The sequence below is a fragment of the Elgaria multicarinata genome, chromosome 5, assembly GCF_023053635.1.
Source record: "Elgaria multicarinata webbii isolate HBS135686 ecotype San Diego chromosome 5, rElgMul1.1.pri, whole genome shotgun sequence".
Taxonomy (NCBI): domain Eukaryota; kingdom Metazoa; phylum Chordata; class Lepidosauria; order Squamata; family Anguidae; genus Elgaria; species Elgaria multicarinata.
Window position 1 is genome coordinate 74225446 of NC_086175.1, and position 26893 is coordinate 74252338.

Genomic DNA, 26893 nt, shown 5'->3' on the forward strand with positions numbered 1-26893 from the left:
TCATTCCAGTAACCAGTAATTGTGATAATTTTGGTGCTTTGCAAATAAAATCTAAGAATATTTTCCCCTACCAAAATATCTGCACTACAAAGAGTTAAATGAAAATCCCACTGAATATTTATTTCAGATCAAATTAGTAGTAGAAGATGGGAGAGGTGGGTATTTAAATATGCACAGACCAAGATTAAAATCTCTGGATTTAAAATATACTAAACAACTGTATTCCCAAATGGGATTTTTATAAACTGTTAATCAGCACCGGAGAAGCACCTGGATCAAAGCTTGTTTTGGAATCCTACTGGGAAAAACCATTCTCAGTTGATCTGGTGTTGACTGAGTGTTCAAGCGAGAACATAGTTAAGACAGTGCCCCCCTCCCCCCCCAAAATTCCGTGATTTATAAAGAGTGAACTTCAGTGATTCAATATGCCATCATAATTTTTTAGACTCCACCACAGAAGTCTTCTTAAGTCAAGATAAATATCAGCGATTGTGAGGTTAGGAAGGAGACGAAAATAACTTGTCTACCACCAGGCAAGAGCCAAATAGGGAATCCCAGAGGTGTTGGACACTTCTAGTAAACTTCTGGAAAAGTTCAATTGACCCATTTTAACCTCTTAAACACAGTTGGCTTTTATTTACAGGCCAGTTCTATCCCCTCTGGCCTTCTATGCAAGGTAAGTAGGCTAGAGCTCTCCAGGACAGCCCCACCTGGAGCAAGGAGCTGCAAGCAAGGCCAGGTTCCAGCACTTCAACAAAAAGGCAAAGAGGCTTTGCCCTGGCCCAGCACATCAGGTCCACAGGACGAGGCTTTTGCAAAGCAATCCAATGCATGTCAATGTGGCCTACTCCCAAGTAAGTGGATTTAGGATTGCTGCTTTGGTGAGTTTTATGTAGCAATTGCAGCTTAAGTATTTACACTTTAGCAACACACTGCAAGTCCACACTTGGAAGTACAAGATGTATTCCAATCTACTGTGCTGAAGTACATTTTTTTGTTGTTGCTTTTAAAGGATACTTCAGCTCAGAAGAAGCACCATCCCATCTACCAGCCAATACCAACTCATGACAATTTCTAGTACCCAGCTGAACAAAAGTCTATTTATGTGGAATGGCATCCAGAAGAAAAACTCCTAGTATAGGTTCATGTTTCAATCTGCTAGGAAACCTGCCATATGCTAGACATTAATGTCCACGTGTGAGCTTAAACAAACAAACGAAAAACACATTACAGTGCTCCAGAAAAGAAAAAACAAGTACAAAAACATCTTATATGAAAGGGTTCATTGAATAACAGTGACAAATTTGTTTCAACTCAGCTTTTATAAAAGATTCATATTTTGTTTATGCGGCTTTTGTATAGAACAGAATGCATGCACAGGTAGTTGCATTGTCTCTAGCTCTGTTTGTAAGCTCTTCCCACCCCCCTGCCCACCCCTTTCTACATACAAACGTTTTCTCTAACACACAACTACAGAAACGATTTCCATAAGATAAACCTTGTTGGATCAGACCAATAGTCCATCCTGCTTCTCACAGTGGCCAACTAGATGCTTCTGAGAAGCCCATAAACAGGCAATGACTCCCTCCCGTTGTTGGTTCTCAGTAACTGGTATTCAGTGAACACGTAGGCTACAGGTTGCATATAGCCATCATGACTAGGAGGCACTGATAGATGTATCCTCCATGTATTTATCTACCCCACCTTTTAAAGCTATTTAAGCTAATGGCCACTGCTGGTGTTTACCTCACTGCTTATTCCTGACTCTACAGTGGTGGCCAAAATTGTGGACACTTTTTGAAATGTTCATGTTTTGGAACTTTGCATGCTTATAGAAAATGTTCTGTTTCACGAAATTCAAATGTTTATATATCAATTGAAAGACCTGATTCACGTAATACAACAATCCTGCTTCTTTTCCTGGATGTCCAATCAACTCTTTTCTTTGGTGCCTTTGTTCTATTTATGATGTTCGTACGTACACTTTTAATTTGAGAAATACTTCAAATATTCACACAATCTCCAATTGCACTTCAGTTACAGAACAAACCGCAAAACTGACTTTCCCCAACTTGAAACATGATGTATCGCAGCTACTGCCATGTGATTGGTCCCTAGAACAAGGACTGTGATTGGCCAGTAGGGTTTGCAATTCCAATCCACTTCTTCACTCAATCACATACCTGTGTTTGTTTTTAGACTAAAGTATGCATAACTTTTTTTTGTACTGCAGATATTTGCATTCTGTTTTTTGTATTGAATTCAGCATTAAATTCTCTTTCAATTTATATATAAACATTTGAATTTATGAACCACATGAAAAGCACTCATCCCAATACAGATCCCTGTGGGATCCTACTGCTTAAATTCCTCCATTGCCAGAACTGTCCATTTTTTCTTACTCTCTGCTTTCTCTTCTTTAATCAGCTAGCAATCCGCAAGAGGAGCTCTCCCCTCTTCATCACTGCTGAATTTGCTCAGGAGACTTTGGTGAGGGACTTTATCAAAAGCCCTTAGGAAGTCCAAGTAAACAATGTCTACCGGATCACCCTTGTCCACAAGTTTATTGACACTCTCAAAGGACTCTAAAAGTTTGGTGAATATTGAGCTACACAGACCAATAGTCTCACTTGTTCTGATCTCAGATATGCCTATCAAACAGGCAGATTATCATGTTTCCCCACCCTACCCCAACCCACCCTTGTTCAAGAAAACTTCCTGTCTATAGTATCTGCAATATAAGAGAGGAGCTACCTTACTTTCTTCCAATCTTTTGTCTTATCCTTAAAATCCAAATCAATTTTGAGTGGCTACCATTTTAAAGATGCTTCTCTGAATTTTGTGCAATAGTATACCATTTGACATATCCACAAGTGAAAATGGAGAATCTGTACAGACTGCCCATCAAGTTATGCACATTCGTATCTTAAAATGCCAGGGAGAAAGATTGAAAATTGTTATTTTGATTATTGAATCCATTCTCTATGCAATCCTAGTTGCCTAGCAACATTTCTCCATCCTTGCTGAGCAGCAGTTCTCTTTCAAAAAGGTATTATCTGGGAGTTTAACAGGAACAACAAAAACCCCAATGGTATACAGTTAAAGGATGAATTTTGCAGTCCATTCTCAACATACCAATGGAGCACCTTAAATTTCAACATGACAACGCTATATTTTCTTTTGTACAAGACATTAACCTTTAAACATTAAGACTTCTTTTGCTCTTTTAATCATGCATAATCACTTTTAATTTCTATTGTACCACTATGATCAGCCTCAAAATTATACTTTGGTTCAGATAAACCAAATGGAATAAGTCAGACCTGAACCAATAGTTGTCTTTTATGAAAGTAAAAGGTTAGCTTGGAACAGAAAAGGAAGACATATTTCTGAACAAAGGAAATATAAAATCCAATTTAACCTCTAAGACTGCAGTTCTATACACACTTCCCCTGAAAGTAAGCCTCGGTGGGGCTCACTTCTGAGTAGACATGCACAGGATTTATAATACTGACGCTGGGTGGGTAACAAGTAATGAAGTGCCAATGCTTGCATTGCTTTATTTCTGGCAGATTAATATGAACAATGCAATTTTCTAAAAATATTGTGCATCTTAGTTTGCAATTATTAAAAAACCCGATTCAGATGCATAAGAATGTAGGACAGAAATAGTTAAATTCTTAAACATAAAAATTATATGGATTTCTCAATAGAAATTAGCGGCCCTTAACATGATTTTTTGGACCAGGGCTGCAATCCAAAGAACAAATATGTGTCTGCAAGAAAGAGCTGCATGCATAGCTTTGACTGACGACCAACACAACTCCTGAGCAGTGGGAATAGTTGCTGAGACAACAGCCAAGCCTCAGCTGCACACACTGTTCTCCCATATGCTCCTGTCATTTATTTGAATCATAACCTGAGCATTTGTTTAACAGAAGTCCACAAAAGCGAAATGCACAGCTTGATATATCTCATACCCTCCTCTGGTGTGATCTTCATTGTGCTTTGAGATTCTGTACGGCAGCGCTCTTTCCCCCAGGTTTTCCAAATTCCTCACCACTGCTCCTCTCTCCATCAAAGCTTCCACTGTGCGTTTCAGTGTTGCAGCTGTCTCAGGCTTTAAACAGAAGGAAGAACACACAAATGTGTTTACACGGTTCAGTTAATGGCAATTACGCTTTATACTTACCTGGCTAGAAAAAAACACATCAATCTCTTCAGGAGAGAAAAGATACTGAAGGCTTGATTCTTCTCTCTTTCATCTCCCTTGGAGAGTCACTGCCAGTCAGTGTCGACAATACTGAGCTAGATGGACCAATGGTCTGACTCAGTACAAGGCAGCTTCTTTTGTTCCTAATTCTGTAACAGTGATGTTTGATTTTTAAGGCAACCAGATCTGAAAACTACAATTTAGTATGTAGTGTCTCATCTTCAAGACTGTGTGCATGTATGTGTAAATATACCGTGTGTGTCAATGGATGTATGAACGTGTGTTGGGCCAATACATGTGGCTTCACAGGTTTTACCTTGGTGTCTCCCAAATCACAGATGGATGGATTTGGAGACATCAACAGAAACACAGAAAGAATACCTTTTAAAATTCATCCCAAGTCTTTGTGGAAATAGTTTTTTGAGAGGTGGTGCTCGCATTTTAATGTGAGGTTAGGCAACCTTGGGAGATCCAAGGGCCATTCCCCCCCCCCCCCCGGTGGGCTCGGTCTTCCAAACAATGAAATAAAAGGGAAGGTGCCCAAAACACTACCAAGTGCCCAAAGGATCTAATCTAGCTTGTCTGCAAGCTAAATTTGATCTTTTCAGAGCTCCAGTTTAGAGCCTTAAGAGAGTCAAATTTAGCTTGCAAACATGCTAGATTTGCCCATTTCAGAATTTCCATAGTGCTCCAGGAGCTTTTTTTGTTGTAAAAATAAAATAAAATCTTTTTCTAGGGTGCAGGAGGCTGTGTGGGCTGGTAAGGGCCCACCCACTTTAATGTCTACAATACCATAGAGCACGTGCAGCAATCCCCAAGCTTGTCCTCTTGATGGTTTGGGCCTCAACTCCCATCAGCCCTGCCATCGTAAGATGCAACTATGCAATTTACCTCTTTTTATTCCAGTAGTACTTATCTGCTTCATCTAGGTTGCTGGAGAGTGTGTTTTCCAGAAAGCAAAATAAAAGGTTTTTGCACTAGGCTTCTGCACTAAAATCCATTAGCAAGACAATGCTATTTCCTCAGTTACTTTCTACAACCCAAGAAATAGAAACTTGTTCTTAATGAATAAAAATGAAGTGTTCAGAATTCCAAGGGATGCAGCATGTTCTTAACAAAAAGCCACATTAAGGAATTAATACAGTAATCACAACTTTGCAGCTTCCCACCTAAACTTTATAAAACAGAGCAGAGTTCTCAAGCAGAGCCAAACACATTTCTTACGGAGAGATATCAGACAAAAGATCACTCTATATACTTCCATCTCTATTTCTCCACAATCCACTCAGTCGTCCTATTACAGCTCATATGATTGTCAGTTTTATTTCTTCCCTATTACTTGCAAATGATTTGCCCTCCATCAGCTTCGCTTATCTTATTCCCTAGTCAACTTCACACACACCTTTTCTCCCCCCATTCCCGGGTTGCAATTTCTTCCCATTCAGGCCCTCAAGCTGTGGCCTCCCTAACTTAAAACGCCATAGACCAGCTGCTGCAATCGGTTACCCTCCAGATATGTTGTACTACAATTCCCACCATGCCCCTTGGAGAAGGCTGCCATACACCATGCAGCTGCCATCACCGCCGTCACTATCATGTTGTTGTTGTTGGATGGACCTAGCAAATGGTTTGGAAGTGCCTGATGTTGTAATTTTGCTAAAGCTTAATAGATCCATTGTGTAATTGATTAATCCCTAGAGGGAGACTCCTGCGATAGCAGGAGGTCATAGTCAATATATTTTAAAGTTGCTTCTACATGCATGCATGCGAATGGCTTCATTAACTGGTGTTTATTGTCATCTGTCCCAGTGCTGTACCCAAAACTGCTTGTGGTTCACAAGCCACATTGCCCATTTTATTGAGAGAGAGAGAGAGAGAGAGAGAGAGAGAGAGAGAGAATAGATCTGAGATTCAATCATAAATTGCTTCCCCCCTCCCTTTGTATATTAAGCATCCATTTCAATAAAAGTGCCACTGCTGTAGGTATACGGTTGGGCTTGGGAATTCTCCAAAACTCAAGAGTGGCTACGGATGTTACAATCACATCCTATCAGCCAAATGCAACGTTACTTCCATGTTCAGCTACTGGAACAATATCGCAACATCTGAAGGGACTGTTTCACAATAAGTGGTGCAAGGTATAGCTTAAGGCTTTTTCCCACCTTAGCTGAAGAAGCCCTTAAGAAGCAGTTGAAAAAACATGTTTTGGCAAGTGCACTAACACAGCAGTAATTTGTTCTATGCATCAAGTAATATCCTTGACCTTTGCAGTCAGCCCACACCGCACTGAAGTGTATATTTGGGCAGTTGCAAGCAATAACTATTGGTTCAATATGCTGAGCAGTTAGGGGCCCAAATCCATAGTTCCAATCCTAGTTTGCTAAGAACCAACACAATTTTACACAATATAATAGTGGCATAATCACCACATACCTAGCCAGGATTACAGGCTTCAGAACATGGTGTCATTTGTAGGAGTTTCACTTGCTGCTGCAATTTTACTGTTTTAAACTGCTCCACTTTCCTCAAATGGTCCACTCAGGAGGCAGAAGATTTTATCCATGCTTTGTCTCCATATTATCGTATCAAAATCTTATATTTCAACCAGAATGCATGCATGTTTGGGTTTAAAACAAACATGTAAGCCCAATTTTCATCATTCTTTTGTCTATAATAAAGCAGCAATTTCAGCTACTTTATGGACTGGTTCACATTTCAGCCCATCCCAGGGCTATTCAAACATTCCTGCCCCGCTCCCCTCCCGTTGTTGTTTCTTAATCTGTAGATGTGAAAGTTCTGTAGATGTGAAGGGCGGGGGAGAGGAACGGGGCAGCCATAGGGAGGAGAGCCGGCTGCCCCATTCCTCTCCCCTCCCTGGCGCTTGGCCCAGTGGTGGTGGCAACTCCTCATTGGTGCTCCTTCCTGTACAGATGCCGGGAAGGAGCGCCAATGCAGGAGCCTGAGGCCTCGCGGCACCAACGCAGCACCATCAAGACGGGGCCCTGGTCTCTATAAGACGGGGGCTCCCTTCCTCCAGCATCAACCAAGCAGCCACCAAGACTTGAGAACTTGCCATTCTCTTGTGAAGAATATTTATCACTACCTCACATGCTCCAAAATGGGACAAAACCACCACTAGAGTGAATGAGTTACTCTTTGTGGGGAGCAGAGAGAAAGGCTGGAGCAGCTGCTAGTATCAGTAGTAGTGCCATAGCAGCAACAGATTCCTCTTTAGGGTACAGTAAATGATTAAGAAAGTTAAGCACTCTCAAGGCTTGGCTGCTTATCTACAACTACTAAATACTAGTGAACTAGTACTAGTGTTCTAGAGAACAGGAACAAGTCATGTCCACGTATTGCTTCACAAAGAGGCTGAAATGTGAATTAACTTACCTGAAATACACCATATAAGAGTAATTATGAAACACTGAAAATAAGATAACCCATCGAATCATTCCCAACAAAAAAAAATGCTAAAATAGCTGACTAAAAATACTCAGTGTACTGGAAGTTTATTTCATTGTCTAACATTTACAAAATAGTTTCAGAAATACTGATTTGAGTTTTTGTACTTTTATTTAAACTTTGTACAGAAGTTAAACATTTCCATACAATAACTCTGACAGGACAAAATTCTATATTGAAAAGGAATGTAAACTGCAAGAAATACAGTTTTAATTATCCAAATACTCTAATAAGAGTTTTATTTCAAAGACTAATTCAATAGGGGAAAATATGCATACAGTATACAATGAACAATATACACAGGGCTAGCAATGAGAAATGAGTTTTGCATCAGAATTTATTTCAATGGCATATTAGCAATATTCTATACAATCCAGCCATGCCAAATTTGTAGTTATTTGTAGCAATTCTAGTTCTGTATTACTACTATAAGAAATTTTAAATCAAATGTCCTTTCTTGTCAGATCATGGACATTTTTTAAAAAAAACTTTAAAACTAGAAGAAAGTAGGTTCATTACATCCGTATGTTTGTAATTTATTTTCCTCACAAGTTTTGGGTGGAGTTTAAAGACTTGACATGCTGCACAACATCATTTGTTTTTGGTCTGCAAAATCTTTTAGTTTAATGTCTCTTTAAAAAACAACACCAAAGCAATTCTGACTTGTAATTTACATAAAAGCTGAAAAAGTACAATGGGAACAAAACCAGAAGAAAAAAATACTTCACAAATCTAAAAACAACAACAACAACGGAAAAAGTATAATACTTATATATCAAAAAGGTACACATTGACACTGAACTTAAAAGTAAGAGGATGAACAAAAGGTATTTCTCTACCATTATTAGAAAAGAATTTGCTTTCTTCTTGAAGAAGACTACTAATTTTTTTGCACAGCAACTATTTTTATATCCACCTCATTTAAAAGCATGTATTCAAAGACACTTATAGCATTGTCATATGTCATTACCATCTTTGCTCAGTGTCTGACTTTGCCCAGTGAAGCTGATAAATGCTATGGAAAAGTAGTGTCACCACGTGTCACTACACAACATTTTATATTTGATACAATCAGAACAAAAATAAAGCATTTGCTTTTAAACAAACACCCCCAGAAACAGTTTTGTAGGAAACAAAAGCTATTTTGCCAACAAGTTTAAAGATCTCACAGTGAAATTAGAAATCCTAATGATATATACTTACATTCTAGAACTACTTTTTACCCTAAAGCTAATTAAAAACACGTGAAAAACCACTGAGTTATACACAATTCATTTAAAAAAAGAACCTTTAAGTATTTCATACATCTTTGATTAAGAACATCACATATAACAATGTTAGCTTAATTTTCAAAACATTTAGTTTTAAGGGCACAGAACATACAGTATACTAGACAAACAATGAATATCTGCATTTTAAATACATCACCATATTTTAAATGTCTTAAAAAACTAGATTTGTGAATTTAATATGTATACTTTATGGGGTGGGGGAATCACACACATACACGCACACACACACACACACACATCCCAAAACATCATAATTTACCTTAGGATAAAGATTTAAAAATAAAGCTGTAAAATTTAAAACAAGCACATTTTCATCTAGAAGCACTTTTATCAGTAATTGATAGCCTCCATTCCATCCCTTTCCTCTTTTATGAAGGTATTTTACACTAGTAAGATGATTTATGAGGCACACTACAATTACCATGCTGAGATTTTTGAAATGTGGTAGAAGAAAGGAAAGAGAAAGATGTGAACAGCACAATCCTATGCAGGTCTATTGGGAAGTAAGTTCCATGGAGTTCAATGGGACTTGCTCCCTAAGAAAGTTGTGTATAGGATTGCAGTCTTACGGCACTATCCAAGTTGACATGAGCATTAACATAAATTATGTTGTGCTAGCATAAGGGACCTTTAGCACAATGCCACTAGCTTTAGCTGGCGTGACAGGATGCCTCAGAAACCCCACATGACAGCTAATGCTGTTGTCATTGCACTAGAGCAGCGGTTCTCAACCTGTGGGTCGGGACCCCTTTGGGGGTCGAATGACCCTTTCACAGGGGTCGCCTAAGACCATCGGAAAACACATATTTCCGATGGTCTTAGGAAACTGTATTGACTGAACTATGTCATGTATCATCTTTTGTATTATTAAAGCTATTGTTATGTATTATTTTCATTAGCAAACCATCCCATGACAATGGATCGTGTAGAGAAGAACGAAAATAATTTTATGGTTGGGGGTCACCACAACATGAGGAACTGTATTAAAGGGTCGCGGCATTAGGAAGGTTGAGAACTACTGCACTAGAGGTTACTTATGCTAGCACGACATAATTTAAATTAGCGCCCATGTCCAATTGGATACTGCCCTTAGCCTTCCATCATTTCTGGACAGCAAAGCAAGAAAATATCCTTGGCAAAAAAGAGACTAACAAAGTTACCAAAACAGAAGCTATGTTTTCCCTGAATATAGTGCACACAAAAAAGCCCTGATACAGCTTTCTTTAGATAAAACTTCTTCTGCTTAAATAAGTAAATACATTTTTAAAACCATTATTTTAAGAAATGGTATGAAAGTCTGAAGTAGGGCTTGATCAAGTTGCGCTGGCATGCAAGACAATGAATTGCCACAGAGATCCAGAAGGACTTTTCACACAACTGGCCAGATCCATAATTGGAATGCTTGCATGAACACATATCCAGACTGCGGCTACAGATAAGAAGCCAAAACCTTTGGTCCTATGAATTAATGGCAGTCTATGGGAAATACTTCCTTTGTATTTGTTAGCCACACACCAAACTAAATAACACTACAGCTAACAAGGATCCCTTCTGTCTACATTGCGAACCACAAAGCTGATAGAGGCATATTCATGGAATGCCACAAAAACAATTTCCAGCACACAGTTCATAGGATCATCTAAGTTGGAATTCTGCTCAGTGACCAGATTTATTAGAAGCAGAAGATTTTACAATGGTTTACAAGTTTAAGAATACTTTATATTAACATAAAATGGTATTAAAATAATTCCCACTACAATAGTTAAGCTGCAAGGAGATTCTGATGCACTGAAACAATTCTGTTTAGGATAATGTTTATTTTAGTTATCTTTAACATTGCTAATTATAGTTATAGGCTACATAATACAATATGCAGAGATTTTTATTTAGAGATCAATTGTTCTATATGTTATATCTTCTTTTAAAGCAAAACAAATTACCACGTAACAGCCATTAACAGTGAACCTAGGCTACAACTTGCTGTTTAAATAATGTGTAGTCTTTAAGATTAGAAAGACAGATAAGAAAAGGGTTTAGAAAAATATATATGAACCCTCATGACATAGGTAGAAATGTGAAGACTCAGCAAGTAAGTATTTTCATCACAGATGAGATGCACTAACCTAACAAGGTTATATTTCGCTACTTAAAGGCACTATAACAAGCTATTACACAGTTACTTTTTATTTTGAAGTTGACAGAATAATTACAAAATGTTCTAAAAGGAATGTTTAGTAGTAAAAGGATATGGGAAGCCCAATTAAGGGCGCAATCCTATGCATGTTTAGACAGAGAAATGTCCTACAACTCTCAGCATGCTCCAGCCAGCCATGCTGCCTGATAGATGCTAGGAATTGTAGGAATTGTTTCTGTCTTAACATGCAAAGGATTGCACCCTAAACTATGGTTTTTGCAACCACAGATGGACTGCATGAGGAGGTTACATCATATAAGTTACACTTAGGATATCTTCTACTCAAGAGATAAAACAGCAAGACGTAGGGCTACTAGATTCCAGCTCAGAGAGACAGCCTGTCACTCAATAGTCCAGTTCAGACAGTCAAGCAAAACATGATTTAAAATTGAGCAAGCTGCAGGAAGCCTAGGATTCACATGCTCCCCCTTCCTCTGCAAGTAAGCAGAGGAAACCTTAGAACAAACCACAGTTGTTTTTCAGGTACCAACTCAGTCTTCTATAACCAAAGCTAATTAATAAAACAATACTAAACCATTCCTTGACATTCTGATTTGTTTTAACTTTGTTTAGATGATCATCTGAACTTGGACTTGAGAAAGGTAAACAATAGCACTTTCCAACAGTGTCTTCACTCACCCTGACCTCCTCCAAGTGCTGTGATAACCAGGACTATAGTTTCCCTCATCCGAGAGAGAACAACAAAGATGACACTACTGCCTATGCACTCACTGCCTCTGACATCTTTAAAGTGACAGGCAGTCTCTGTTTTGGAACATAGCAATCCTAGCACAAGAGTCCAGAAGCAAGGAGAGGTAAGCATATAACAATAAAAGCATTAGAATTTATCAAATAGCTGCCCAAATATGACAGATAATAATGCAGGCTACACTAACCATGAACAGATAGTAGGGAAAACAAAGAATAAAATAAATAAAATAAAGGCCCATATAGGATAAATTGGCAGGTATTTTTTTTCCTAGGGACTTTGGCAAAGTTTTCGATTATTATTTAAATTGTGAAATGGTCCAAAATTTGTGAAATGGTCCAAAATTATTATTATTTAAATTGTGAAATGGTCCACAATTTGTGAAATGGTCCAAAATTTAGGAGTTTATGCACTGCATTGTTACTTGAAATATAGCTATATTGCATTAAGAGTCATTTAAAATAGCTCCAAAATAAACTCTGCCATATACATTCATAATACTGCATAAATATTAAGTGACTTGAGATTAGGACAGAGGGAGTATTACACATTGCTATTTTAATGTGGCAATAAGGCCTGGAACATGGCTTAGTCTATACAAGGCATCTGAGGAGTGAAAGGTGGTAGCCTAACAGATCCCTGAGCTAGCCCACCTGCACGTAACAGCTGGCAGCAATTCATTCAACACAGCCATCTCTGCAAGTGCCAACAAAAGCAACACATTTCCTACATAGCAGCGATCATACTTAACCACATCTCAAAGCTGGCATCATTCACTCCCTTTGGCCAGGGAAGGCCACAGGTTTGAGTAGGCTCTTGGCCCGGTGCACAAGGAAGCTCTCAATTCATGTTAACATGAACAGAAGCCATCTTCTAAACCAAAGTCTCCAGTGCGTTACACAGCAGGCTGCTTTTAAAATTACATCAATTAAACAAGGTTAAAACCAACCGTTCAGTAGAATATATGCCTCTGTTTTATTCATATTCTACCACCATTTAGTAACCTTAGTGAGCAAGTTGATCCATGGGAGAAGTTGCAGAGCAAAATGATTAAAGATATCCTTAATATTTTCCCAATTTGATTTTTAGAGAATACTGTCAGCTGCTGCATTAGCCCCTGCAGTCTCAGCATTTGCAAGAGATGAAGTATATAAAAAAACAAATAAAAGGAAAAGGCATTTCTTTATTATTAGTCAGGATGCCAAGCCTCAGTACTGCACCCCTGCCAATTATAGAAGGGGTGGGGAACCTCCTGATGTTGTTGGCCTCCAAATCCTATCAGCCCCAGCCAGCATGACCAATGGTCAAGGATGATGAAAGCTGCAGTCCAAAAAAGATCTGGAGGGCCACAGATTCCCTTTCCCTGAACTATATGAATGTACATCTTATTAAATTTGCAGTTCTGAACTCTAATCCTAAACACTACAGCAAACTCCCCTAGGCTCAATTTGAAGTGGGACCAAGCAATGAGAATGACACTGCAGAATGCTAAATAAGGGTTCTCCCCAAAAGTTCTAAATTTGCTTGTAATTGCCAACTCCCACCCCTGTGGGTCCTGCCAACTCCATTACTTTGTGGATGCCAACGCTCAGGCAAGGAGGTGCATCTGCTGTCTTCCACACTGCTACGTAAGCATTCAAAGCCTAAGGGGAAGGGAGATTGTGCTTCTTCCTGCCACTTCAACAGCAGATACAACCATCAAGGTAACGGGAATTGTACTCTAGCTTTTATTAAAATCCAAGCCAGAGGAAAACCGGGTCTATAATGCTTGCCTTTGTATTGAAGTCAAACATCACAGATGCTGAACTTAATATTCATATTGTATACTCACATTTAAATCTGTTCTGCTTTGATAACCATAGCCTTACTTGTTATACTACACTTCTCATCTTATGAGACATGTAGTATGAAAGAGTGCATACATCTTAAAACCAGAAAGTGTTTGTTTTTAAAGGAAAATTTAAATTTTATTCTCCTTCTCTGTTCCCACCCACCCGAACAAAAAAGCCAACAGCACCCCACATTTTAAAAAAAATCAGAAAAGGTTTACATTATTCTATTATTCTTAATTCCAGTAGAGACTCATCCTCATATAATAAGACTTGTGCTGTTTGTTATTACCCCCAGAACAGTTTGAGACAAATTGTTACTCTATATAGACTTCACAGAGCTGCTTTGTAAAGAGCATTCTAGGTCTTTCCTCTTATAAGATATACTGTTGGGTGTTAATAGCCTGGTTCACACATGTCAACAACCCACTTTTAAAAATTGTGAGTTGTTGCAAACGAAGCAGAATGCACTGGCATGCTGTCCGAGTGCTCCCACTATAAGTAGAAACAAATAACTAACCCATGGACTAAAACCATCCATGGTTTGTTTTATATTACATATGAACCAGGATCTCTAGCTTGTTTCTCCCTGGATAAGTCTGAGAAAGAACCCAAGAACAAATTATGGGTTCTTTCTCTCTCTTGTCAGGAAAGAGACAAGCCAGAGGTTGTGGGTTGCCGTTATTTGCGAACTGGCTCAATGTAATCCTACAAATATGTAATGGACAAAATTAAAAACAATCCCAGATGTAAATGACATATGTACATTTAATGAAGCGAACACATTTTGATACATTTATGAAGACAATATAGGTCAAAGTACCCAGCATCAGAACTATTCTTTCTGCATAGCTTTGAATGCATCTATTTTGTTTTTTTGTAGATGTTGTTACTCATTGCTACTAGCAGACTTCTAACAAAGACAGCAAGAGTACAAATTGCTATTTTAAAATATTTGTTTTTATCTAAAAGGGGTAAAGGACAACTGTAGACTTAGCAATACAGAATTTCAAGCCATTTGAAATACCTAGAGTCAGGTAAAACACACTTAGTGGATTTTTGTTGGGAACATAGTTTGATCTGGTGTTTGAAGATTGTAGGGAGAGAGAATCAGGAAAAGTTACCTTATAGGGATAACTTTGAATATACAATCTTCTCACACTTGAACACTCTTTACATAATAATTTAAAAGGTTTTAACTCTTAATATTCCAACTTTAACACCATTTACAGTTTTGCTGGATCTTTGACAGAGTGCCTTAATATTTCACCTTTAACATACTAATTTCTTACTTTGGTATGCTAACACTCAACATTTAGTACTAAATGAAATTCCACAGACATTCTGCATTAAAGCAGAAATGCTATGATAATAAAAAGTAAAATGATTTTCAAATCAGGTTGAAAAACAATTTGGCTGACAATAGTGTAAAGTACACCTGAGATGTAAGACAAGAACACACAAATAAAAATATTTACCAAGGCCCTGCAACTCTACTTCTATATGTCTGTCCATACTTTTAAGATTCATGATTTGTTCACAAAGAGAAATAAACAAACATGAATATTCCAATTGAGCACACACAGAATAGTCCACTATTTAATAGCAATTTAACTTTGGGAGTCTCATTCAGCATTTGTAGACAAATAGTCTCATCTTCCCCTTTATCCTGGATGACTCTATTGTTTATGTTTTTGCTTTTAAAGCCACAGAACCAATCTATGAATTTCCAGTGTTTATCATTAGCCACCGCCTCAGTCTTCTTTATACCCATAAGAGCTGCCTGTCCATTAGAATAGCAATCAACTGGTGTCTCAACTTCAGAGTTGCTCATAGAAATCACTGGATTGCTGTCATCTCTGCAAGTAATTAAAAGATTGACATTTTCAGGCTGATCACTTTTAACATTTTCTTCAGATTTCCCATTTGAAGATATTGTGTTGGGAGTTTCATTGTATTTTAAGACAGTCTTCTCTTGTGCTTTGAATGAACTGCCTCCTGATGCACTTTCCTTTACAGCCCTGTTCTTCATAGACCAGAATGTTGTCGTCCGAATTTGCTCCTTTGAAGGTGGCGGCGTCAGAAAGCTTACAATTATAGTCACAATTCCAGTGATCCAGAACAGTGCAGTGGCAACATACATGTAATGGATACTTTTGATAAAGAATGGTCTTGTGTCTGGTTGGTTACATTCAGGAACACGATAGATAAATGCCAATATCAGTCGTATAGCTCCCAAAGCAAATCCAAGCATTCCACCAAAGAAGGCCCCTTGCTCATTGCAACGCTTCCAAAATACCCCCAAGAGAAATATAGCAGCCACTGGTGGAGTCAAATAGTCTGCTACCTCTTGTATATATAGATACATTTGGCCTCCTTGCATTTCCACTATTATTGGGACCCAAGCAATGCTTATTACTACCATAAAGAAAACAAAGACTCTTCCAACAATCATCAGTTCTCTAGATGATGCATTCTTCCGAATAAGGAGCTTGTAGATATCGAGTGTGAATATGGTACTTGCACTATTAAATATAGAATCCAAATCACTCATTAGTGCAGCAATCATTACAGCCATCATAAGGCCTCGCAGACCAACAGGAACAAGCTTCATTACCAAACGTGGATAGGCAATGTTAGAGCATCCAGCTCTGCTTCCACAAACTTGCAAACAATGGTCTGGATTGATACATGCAATATCATCTGCAAACAGTATTCGTGAAATCATACCTGGGACAACTATAAGGAACATAGGCAAAAGCTTTAAAAAACCTGCCATTAAAGTGGCTCCTTTGGCATGAGCAATATTTTTTGCTGCTAAAACCCTCTGAACAATGACTTGGTCTGCACACCAGTACCATACAGAAGCTGGAGTCTGTCCCAAAAGGAAACCAGGCCAAGGAACATCTTCATCAGTTGGTTCACGCAACATTCTCAGTGAATCAGGCTTTGGGTCAACATGACATGAATTAGTGTTTGAAAGGTTATATGTCAACAAGATGGATGTAACATTTGGTTTTGCCAACATGTACCTTCTTTTAACCTCTTCAAACCCACCAACTTCTGAAATACTTATGATCATAAGTGTGAAGGCACCGATAATCATAAGCAAAGCTTGAACCGTGTCTGTATAGATGACAGCCACAAGACCCCCAGTCACTGTCAGCAATGCAGTCATTCCAATCAACAGTATAACTGACAAATAAATATTCCAGCCCAGTGATTCTTGAATAAACAATGCACCTGAATACAAGTCTACAGAAAGTTTGGTGAAGATATATAGAATTAGAGACAACACTGCAAAGTAAACTTGAATTCTATGCCCTCCAAAACGTTTGGATAAGTACCCGGGCATGGTGTATATTCCAGAGTGTATGTAGACTGGAACAAAGACCCATCCTAAGAGTTGCAAAAGCATTAAGGCATTGAATTCCCATGCCCCCACGGCAAATCCACTCGCTGCTCCAGATCCTGCAAGCCCAATGAAGTGTTCACTCCCAATGTTGCTCACAAATAAGGAAGCACCAATTGCTACCCATGTCATAGATCGCCCTGCCAGGAAGTACCCACTTACAGTGCTTCGATTGTATTTCCACATGGCAAAAAAGCCTATGCACAGCACAAGCACAAAATACAGTGCCACAATGGCAATGTCTGCTGGTTCCAAAGCCGCCCTCATTTTTGTAAACAAAGTAACTTCCAAATGCTGATGTCCAGGTCACAGACCCCAAGCCTTAGTAAAGGAAATCAGCTTAGTTTTACAAACACTGTGGATCAAATTCTTTGTCCATTGGTTTGCTGTCTTGATGGTAGTGGTTGTGGTACAACTTTGAGAAGACAAAAATTGTTTTCTCCGCTTCTTAAATACTTAGTGCGCACTTTTATTCGCCAATCCACAAGAGCATCACCATTAACTTTGTTGATGTAGGAGAAATTCTTAGTTGCAGCTAAGTCTAGAGAGGCCTACTGTACCAACCCTGCAAGGCAGCAAAGACAAAAGACAAAGATTGAATTAGAGAAGGCTTTCACTAAAAATCGAAATGTCATAACAAGTAGTTGAAAAGAGCTTTTCTTCCCTTGTAAATGTTATGTCGAGTTTTGTATCATGCAAGAAATAACTTTCAAGGACTATACACAGAGTTCACTAATAAACTAACAGAATGCGTATTGTTTTCTTTGAATAAGATGCCAGAGTTGCAGCAGTATATAAATATTAAATTCTAATATTCAAAGTTACGATACACAGAGACTATTAGACTTTATTCTGGTCACATATGAACATATTACATGTATAATTCATTTAAATTTACAAATGATTGCTGAACTGTGATATCACTATACAATGGTATGTCAGTAATTATATATACAACATATTACTGTGACTCATTTACAACAAAAGCTTAAACAAATGGAAAATTATACAATTGTGTTTCCTCTCATGTTAATTTGTTTTCCCAAACTGTTACCCCCACAACCCTTTCCCCTAAATAGAGAAATGTAGTCTTATAGCACTTACACATGTAAATATTACACAAAGACACACACCACAGCACTGTGCTGCATTTCATCAACTAGAACAGTGCTAACAGTAGGGAAGACCCAGCAGGTAGAGAGGATATGAGGAGTCTAGACAATCCAGCGTGCAAAAGACTTAAGATTCCTTAAGGGCAGAATTCTATGCATATTTAGGCAGAAAAAGTCCTACAACTCCCAGCATACCACAGCCAACATGACTGGCTGGGGCTGCTGAGTGTTACAGGACTGTTTTTTTCCCCCTGAACATCCATAGGACTGCATCCTAAGTATCAGAAGCCATATGTCTGTGCCATAGGCAGTAGGGGTTATGGTACAAATGAACTAGACCATGACTATGGCACTTAATTAGGTCAATACATCTGCCTGCCTTTCCAAGGCTACATAGCTCCTTAGTTTCGCAAAATCATTCCAAGGCACAAGAGGACTATATAAATTGCAGCGAGCGTACAGTAGAAATGACACCATCTCCTACTTGGACTTGACTTATTATTATTATTATTTATTTATATAGCACCATCAATGTACATGGTGCTGTACAGAGTAAAACAGTAAATAGCAAGACCCTGCCGCATAGGCTTACAATCTAATAAAATCATAGTAAAACAATAAGGAGGGGAAGAGAATGCCAACAGGTACAGGGTAGGGTAAGCAGGCACAGGGTAGGGTAAAACTAACAGTAGAAAGTAACAGTAGAAGTCTGCACAACATCAAGTTTTAAAAGCTTTAGGAAAAAGAAAAGTTTTTAGTTGAGCTTTAAAAGCTGCGGTTGAACTTGTAGTTCTCAAATGTTCTGGAAGAGCGTTCCAGGCGTAAGGGGCAGCAGACGAAAATGGACAAAGCCGAGCAAGGGAAGTAGAGGCCCTTGGGCAGGCGAGAAGCATGGCATCAGAGGAGCGAAGAGCACGAGCGGGGCAATAGTGTGAGATGAGAGAGGAGAGATAGGAAGGAGCTAGACCGTGAAAAGCTTTGAAGGTCAACAGGAGAAGTTTATATTGGATTCTGAAGTGAATTGGAAGCCAATGAAGAGATTTCAGAAGCGGAGTAACATGGTCGGAGCGGCGAGCCAAGAAGATGATCTTTGCGGCAGAGTGGTGAACAGAAACCAACGGACTGATGTGAGAAGAAGGAAGGCCAGAGAGAAGAAGGTTGCAGTAGTCCAACCGTGAAAATAACATGTCCCAAAAGGATGGGCACAACTATAACATGTCCCAAAAGGATGGGCACAACTATTATTAAGCAATTTGTAAGGGACTGAGGGGGACGATGACCAAAAATGAGCAAGGCCTGGCAAAAGTTAGTTTTAGCATGGACTGCTAAACTGGGCTTTGTCACACCATTCTATGGTACGATATTTGGGTATAACTTTTGTTATCTCCAGGAGCCCATCTAACTCTTTCCCTTATGGATTATAACTTTGTATATTTGGTGAGAATGGGGACACTGTATTAATCTAGAATATTCCTCAATAATAGCTTTCATCTTTCTTTGCTCTTTGTAATTCTCTATGATCATTTTGATTGCTCTTTTCTGTATCTTTTACAACTCTCTCTATATTTTTCAATTGACATGACCAGAACTGTCCACAGTATTCCAAGTGCATTTGCACCATAGATGTATATCAGGGCAGTATGATATTGGCAGTTTTATTTTCAATTCCTTTTCTAATTATGCTCAACATAGAATCTGCCTTTTTCTCAGCAGTCAAAATTTACAATCGAGCTACTCACCACAACCCCAAGTTTTCTTTCTTTTTCAGTCATGTCAGCTTGGATCCCATCAAGTGTATACATGCAGTTGGGATTTTTTTGTCCCAACATGCATCACTTTACCCTTGAATACATTGAACTGCATTGGCAATTTTAGTAAGCATTCCCCCAGTTTGGAGAGACCCTGTCAGAGCTCTTTGCAATTTGGTGTCATCCGCAAGATACTTCACTGCTCATTTATGAACAAGTTAAAAAACAAACAAACTATTAACCGGTCCCACTACAGATCCCTGTTGGACCCCACTGTTCCAACTCTCCAGTGCAAGAAATGACCATTTATTCCTACACTTTTATTTTTGTTTTTTAACCAGCTAACAAGAGGACTTCTCCTCTCCTCATGATTGCTAAGTTTGCTCAGGGATCTTTGGTGAGGGGCATTCAAAAATGTTTTGGAAGTCTAAGGAACCAATCCACATGTTTATTGACATTCTCAAAGAACTCTAAAAGTCTGTGACACAGGACATTCCTTTGCACAAGCCATGTGGATTTTTTTAAGCAGCACTTGTCCTTAAAAAGACTTGTTAATTTTATCTTTAATAATGCTTTTCAGCAATTTACCTGCAACAGATCCTAAGCTAACCAGCCTGTAATTTCCAGTTCCCACTGGATCCCTTTTTTAAAAAATGGTATTACACTGGTCACTCTCCCATCCTCTGGTACAGAGGCTGATCTTGGGGACATGTTACATATTTTCATTAGATGATTAAAATGCACACAGCAAAGAAGCACAGCTTGTCCATGTTAAAGAGAGTATACTCAGGGCTGTTTAAGAACATGATTGACTTGTTCTGTCAGACTAAAACCCACCTAGTTCAGTATAGTTTACTAAAGTCCAACAGGCACTAGGTAGTCTATCCATAAATTGGCCAGTGGTCCACTATGATTTCATGCTGCCAGTGTTACATTGCAGCAATATACATATAATGAGTTTTCATGTATGGAGACCAAATTCTTCTACAAGCCAAAAAAAGGGATTGTTTACACCGTAAGGTTACTTAGTAAACCTTTCTAAAGAGTTAATTTACAGCTTTATACAGCCTTAATACCAGCAGTGAATTGCTGTTATCAAACGTTCTCCCATAGCAACAGAATAATTCTTCAGCATTATTGCTACCAGCAAATTAGATCATTTTTCATTGCTACCATTATAGAACTAGCTAGAATGAATTCAGTGACTGATCAGCAGTATCTGATCCTTTGAGAACTTTTTATTTTCTTTGTGTCCAAGATTTCTGCTCACCAACTTTCCATAAAGAAAGAAAGGCAGTAGTAAACATTTAAGTGATCTAAAAACAGATTAATGAAGAAACTAAAACTAAGAACTAAAGACTAAAAAGGCAGAGCATTAGACTGGATTAACAAGTTTTCAAAATAAAATTTGGCACAAAAGGCAAATTATTTTATTTTTCAGCCCAAATGAAAATTTAAAGCTACGAATATATATGACATTTCAGCACATTAATCATGTGTTCCATCCTTTTCCTATACCCATATCATGGTCTACCAGAACTTCTTGTTTTATTTTTCTACTGTCCACAGTTTTAGAACACTAATAAGAATTTACAGAGAAGTCTTCACTTGACTGTGGTGGTCTTCACAAACCACCATCTATTTTATTGAAAGAATGTCCAGAGAGGTAGCCAAGTTAGTCTGTTGCAGCAAAAACAAACTATTGTGGCAATTTATAGACTAATAAATTTATTATCACATAAGCTGTCATGGATCCATTAGGATGGATCCATGAAAGCTTATGCCTTAAATAAATTTGTTTATGAGGTGCCACAAGACTGTTATTTTAGTTAGGTTCATAATTGTCTCAATAGTGCAGCCATGATTAATATAGCAGTTTCCCTCTGCTCAATCTATTCACTTGATTTGGCTCTACCAATATCTATCCATCCCACTAAGAACCCAGTCCAAGCTGTTTAAAACTGTTAATGGCGATTTGAATGGTCTCTGCTGCTGCATCCCTAAAAGTCACCAAGATTTGTGTCAGCTGTACACACAGCTCGGAGACTCCAAGTAAACACAATGGCATCAGGCCTGTGTCTTTAAATACACACACATAAAGCAGATGATGATTGAAATAGCCACTGGAAATTGCTGAAACTTACCCCTGCCCATTGTGCCCCCCCATTCACTTTCCCTTTCTCCTGCTCTATGCATAAATGGAAGAGACCTGAATTTAAAGATACAGCTTGATGCCAATCACATGTAGTTCCCCCCACCCAAGTTTTATTATTGCCTTGAAGGGTTACTACCATGTGGTTAGATGGAACATAGCTGGTCATTCACCTGTTCCTCTGGAGGCAACTCCTCTTTGACACAGGTAAGCAGATATAGCTTGTCACATGCCTGACACAGTCCAACTTAAAAGCACCAATACAGACAAGATAATATTCAAGGGCAGACGTCCCATTTTTAAAGCAATCAACTACTGGAAAGATTCAACGCCAGCAACAAACAATAGTGGGTATCCCTAAAAAATAAAGAAAAGTCTACTTTAGTCTCTACAAATATAACTAAGAAAATGTTTTTCTAAAAAAGATTTTGTGTATAAACAAAATCCCATCATTCTTGTTTGTTTCCTTCATATATTGGGGGTGGGGGATTCTGCCTGTGTTTTGCACTTCCAGTATTAATAACCAGCACCTCTTTAATGAACCCTTCCTGCCTCAAATACTGTAAACTGTATCTGCAGATGTAGTGTTCCACCAAATGAGAAACCAACAGTTCTTCAGATGATATAAAGATAAGGTAGCTAATATATAGTGCTATCATATATTGAAAAAGTATGATTAAATAGTAAAATAGTTCCCAAACTCCCAAAATAATTTGAAATCATGTTTTCACCAAGTTTGTAGGGTTAAGAAGGCAAGCAACACCGGCCCAGATTACTGTGAATGGGGTCAAATGAAGACTAGGGCTGTAGCTAGACCTAAGGTTTATCCTGGGATCATCCAGGGTTCGCCCCTACCTGAGCACTGGATCCCCTGTGTGTCACCTAGATGAACAGGTTTGACCCCTGGACAATCCAGGGATAAACCTTAGGTCTAGCTACGGCCTGGTTGTACTCTAGGCAAACAGCAGTTTTAGCTCTTATCACCCTCTCCTGGTGAGTAAACAGAACAGCAATGAAGACCACTGCAAGCCTAGTAAACTGAAATTTTACTTCAAGTGACTTCCAGTGAAATCAAAGAGCATACTTACAACTTCCAAATACATTCATAACTGCAAACTAGGTTTCTGATTTTAGGCAAGCTACCCTCTAAGACTTGTATTACAGTCAAAGCTACATTTCCTGATCTTTAATATACTTCACAAAACTGGCAAATATTGTGAATGTTTTGGATTTGCAACACAGATTTATTTCACTTCTCACTAACTAGATTGAGAAGCAACTAAAATTAATACTTTAAACCAATAGGCTTCAGTCCCTTAAATTCAGGAATATTCGCAATCTGAATTATGGGATCCACTTAGAACTATTCTCCTTCTTCTTTGAATTGTCTCTCACACTTCTTAAAAACCCATAAAGAAAAAGAAAAGGTTATGTTGTTGGTGCAATCTTTTTGAAGTTTACATAGCAAACATCCAGAAAACTCCTGTTTAAATCTGGAGTTCAGGGATAACCCAACAAATCCTTGGAAGTTACTCCAAAATGTCAAACAAATGATCCAACTAGCTTTTCTGGAGAAGGCAAGTGGATAGAGCCAGTCCACCAGATATCCTCCCCAAGCCATATTCTTTTGTGCAAAACACCAATGGGATTTGAGTAGCTATGCATAAGATTACACTGCTAGGTAATTCTGTCAAACCTTATTGTACAGCAATCCTTGTACATGCTAAGATGACTCATTTCTAAAAGAATGAAGATCTTTTTTTAAAAAAGCACATATGCATATACTAAATTATTCTATTCACAAATTTATTTTTCTCTTAACATCAATGTAGGAATTCACTTATGATCCACCTAGCTCAGTATCACCTACACTGACTGGCTCTTCATGGTTTCAGGCAGCAAACTTTTCCAGCTGTATTTGAAGTTGCAAGGAATTGGACCTTCTGTATGAAAAACAAGTGCTCTCTGTGACTGAGCAATGGGCCCTCCCCTGTGCTTCAAAGGGCTCATCTACACCAAACGGGATATTCCACTATGAAAGTGGTATGAAAGCGGTATATAAAAGGCAGGAGCCACTTTACTGCTTAATAGCAGTATTGAAGTGCACTGCAGGATCTACACTATTGCTTTATAGGGGTACTGAAGTGCACTGACAACTGTTGGGGCCCAGGCCACATCTACACCAAGCAGGATATAACACTATGAAAGTGGTATGAAAGCGGTATATGATGGTATGGCCTTACCTAGACCTATCTTATAGTCCGCGACGGAGGAGGGACGATCTCGCGCTGTGATTAACACGAGATTCCTCCTCCATTTACATGTGAGGCGCGATGACCTCAGGAAGAGAAGCTTCACGCCCGTTACTATTAATTTTTTTTAAAGAGGAAGGAGCACAAGAACAATTGTATGCTAAAGGTAGGTTTTTTTAAAAAAAATAATTACTTTTCCTGCTCCTCCCACCCTAACCCCGATGGGGACAGCACTCCTGAGCACTGCACCCCGTCTGCGGAGCTGGGTCAAACCGCGGTAACGGGACTGCAGAAAAAGCAGGGCCAAATGGGAAGGCTCTATCCTGGGGCAAGGGAGGGATCATCCCTCCCTGATCCCGGGATCCCTTGTGCGTCATGTGGACACACAGGGACGATCCCCAGGTTCGCCCCGTAATAAAGCCCGGGCTAGCTAAGGCTAAGGCTCAATGGGCCCCAACAGTTGTCAGTGCACTTCAATACCACTATAAAGCAGTAGTGTGGCTCCTGCCTTTTATATATTTCCACTTTCATAGTGGAATATCCTGCTTGGTGTAGATGAGTCCTTAGAGTCAGTAGTACAGATAAGGAGCGCTATCCATGTTTCAACACACCATTTACACTCACTGACAAAAACAGAACCCAGCAGGCTTTCTACACTAGCTTTCACCCTCACTAACCACCGGGGGAGCTCAATGGATGTAAACAACGATGGAAAATGTGTATTTTTACACGTTCCCTGCCATAGACAGCCATTCAAAAATTCAGTCCCAGATGAAATTCATTCATGCGCCTTCTATATATACTGGAAATCGAAACCTCGGGGCGGGGGGAGGGAGAGGATGGGTATCTAAATGGTGGTCTGCCAGTAAGCATCCCAGTTCCTCTTATAAATCATGCTCGCTCCCAAGACAAACGCGAAGGTGAACCGGTGCGATGGAGCTGCGAGCAGGCAGGACAAACCCTACCCGAGGGCGTGAGTTTGAAAGGAAGTCTTCTACATGTCGCCCGCTAGCCTCTTTATTGGTCGTATCTACTGAACATCCGCACGCCCAAGCGACTCAATTAAAGGAGGGAAGTGTCAGTCAACCTTTTTCTAAGCGAGTCCTTTAATAACGTCCTTTTTTGGTGGGGGCAAGAGTAAGTCCACGTGCGCTTTAAGTGATTGGAGAAAAGAAAAGAAAAAAGCTCGATTAAGCTGGCAAGGGTGCCGACCCTGAGGGGTTTCTCTTTTGGGGTGGGGGGGTTAATATGGGAAGCCACTTCCTTTCTTTTCTTTTCCCCCGGAGCTGCCGGGCAAAGAAAGCCCAGAAAGGACGATGGAGAACAGCGAAGGGCAAAAGCGAGTCAGCACCTTCTTTCAGCACCGCACGCTGCCGCGGAAGGGAAGAACGAGCGGACCGGGCCGGGCCGGACGGGAAGAGGCAGGAGGCGGAGAAGCATAGGTGGGAATTGGAAGTGGGGCTGGTGCGGGAAGCTCAGGGCGGCTGGAAGTGGGAACACGGAGTGGGGGAAGGAGATGGATGGCGGAGGAGGGGAGACCAGAGCTCCGAGGAGGACACGGGCGCAGGACAAGGGCTCTTCCCCCACAGACACGCAGGCACACTCACCCTCTGCATGGCTTTGAGGATCAAAGCCAGCTCATAACGGGGCATCTTTGGAAGAAGAGAAGCAGCGTGGGCGTCCCCCCGTGAGGCGAAGCAGCAGAGGCTAAAGGAAGGGGTGTGTGGCAATGAATTGCCGGTCTGGTCCGGCCCTCCACTGGTGCCAGGCTGTACAGAGTCGGAGGAAGCGGGGTGAGGGAGAGCGGCTCCTTTTTAAAGAGCTCGGCTGCGGCGCGCACACGACGTTGCCCACGCCCCTTTGCTCGCGTCAGGCGCCGCTTCCCGTTCCTGCTCTCGCTCCGCTCTCTGGTGCTGCCCGGGCTGAATGAAGCGGACTGCGATACACACATTAGAGCAAATGATATCGCGAAACAGTTTCCATTAAATCCGTGGGCTTCGTATTAAGAGCGAGCGAATAGAAACATGTTCAAAAGCGAGACCTCCGGGCGCAATTTCTCTTTCCCGGCAGTGATGCCCGTCCCGCCTTTTTTCTTCCCCCACCTTTTTTTTTCTCCTCGTGGCCGCAGCTACTACTGCAGGGAGTGGAAATTTCCACTGAGCCCCGCCCCCTGTTGCACTCCCCCGTCTCAGCCTCCATTGAGGCTGGCTACGCATGGGAAGTCACGGGTCGGGTGAGCCCCCAGTGAAACCCACCTCTTCGACGTCACGCCCCGCAATTAGGGGTACGCAAGCTGTTTTCGACGGCAAACCCCCAGACGGAGACGCGAATTGGAATAGGGCTGTGTGTGCCCATAAGATCAACAATGGCCAGGCGCCTCTGCGCCTCACTGGCGTTCCAGAAGCTTCCAGAAACACCTGTGGCTTTGTAAAGCTTAGATGCTTGCCCGTTCCGACGTCTTGCCAGAGGAGGGGGGAAATCCCTCTCTGAAAGAAAAAGGGGAGAAAAGCTCCAA

The 26893-nt window shown here is 39.9% G+C and overlaps 3 protein-coding genes across 3 annotated transcripts in view; all 3 read right to left on the reverse strand.

The window, feature by feature from the left end:
• MRPS6 (mitochondrial ribosomal protein S6) overlaps positions 1-26150 on the reverse strand; it is a 32852-nt gene extending 6702 nt beyond the window's left edge. Inside the window, exons 1-2 of the mRNA XM_063126670.1 lie at positions 25986-26150; positions 3981-4120 (exon numbers count right to left, since the gene is read on the reverse strand). Coding sequence (XP_062982740.1) covers positions 3981-4120; positions 25986-26030 — 185 coding nt within the window. The 5' untranslated portion in view covers positions 26031-26150. The remainder of the gene's footprint in view (positions 1-3980; positions 4121-25985) is intronic.
• The window catches only part of SMIM11 (small integral membrane protein 11), a 132102-nt gene that overhangs the window by 103755 nt on the left and 1454 nt on the right, over positions 1-26893 (reverse strand). The gene's annotated exons all lie outside the window — the stretch shown is intronic.
• Positions 14485-17674, reverse strand: SLC5A3 (solute carrier family 5 member 3). The gene has a single exon (XM_063126661.1). It carries the CDS (start codon positions 17379-17381, stop codon positions 15240-15242), a length of 2142 nt encoding a protein of 713 aa, XP_062982731.1. The 5' UTR covers positions 17382-17674; the 3' UTR covers positions 14485-15239.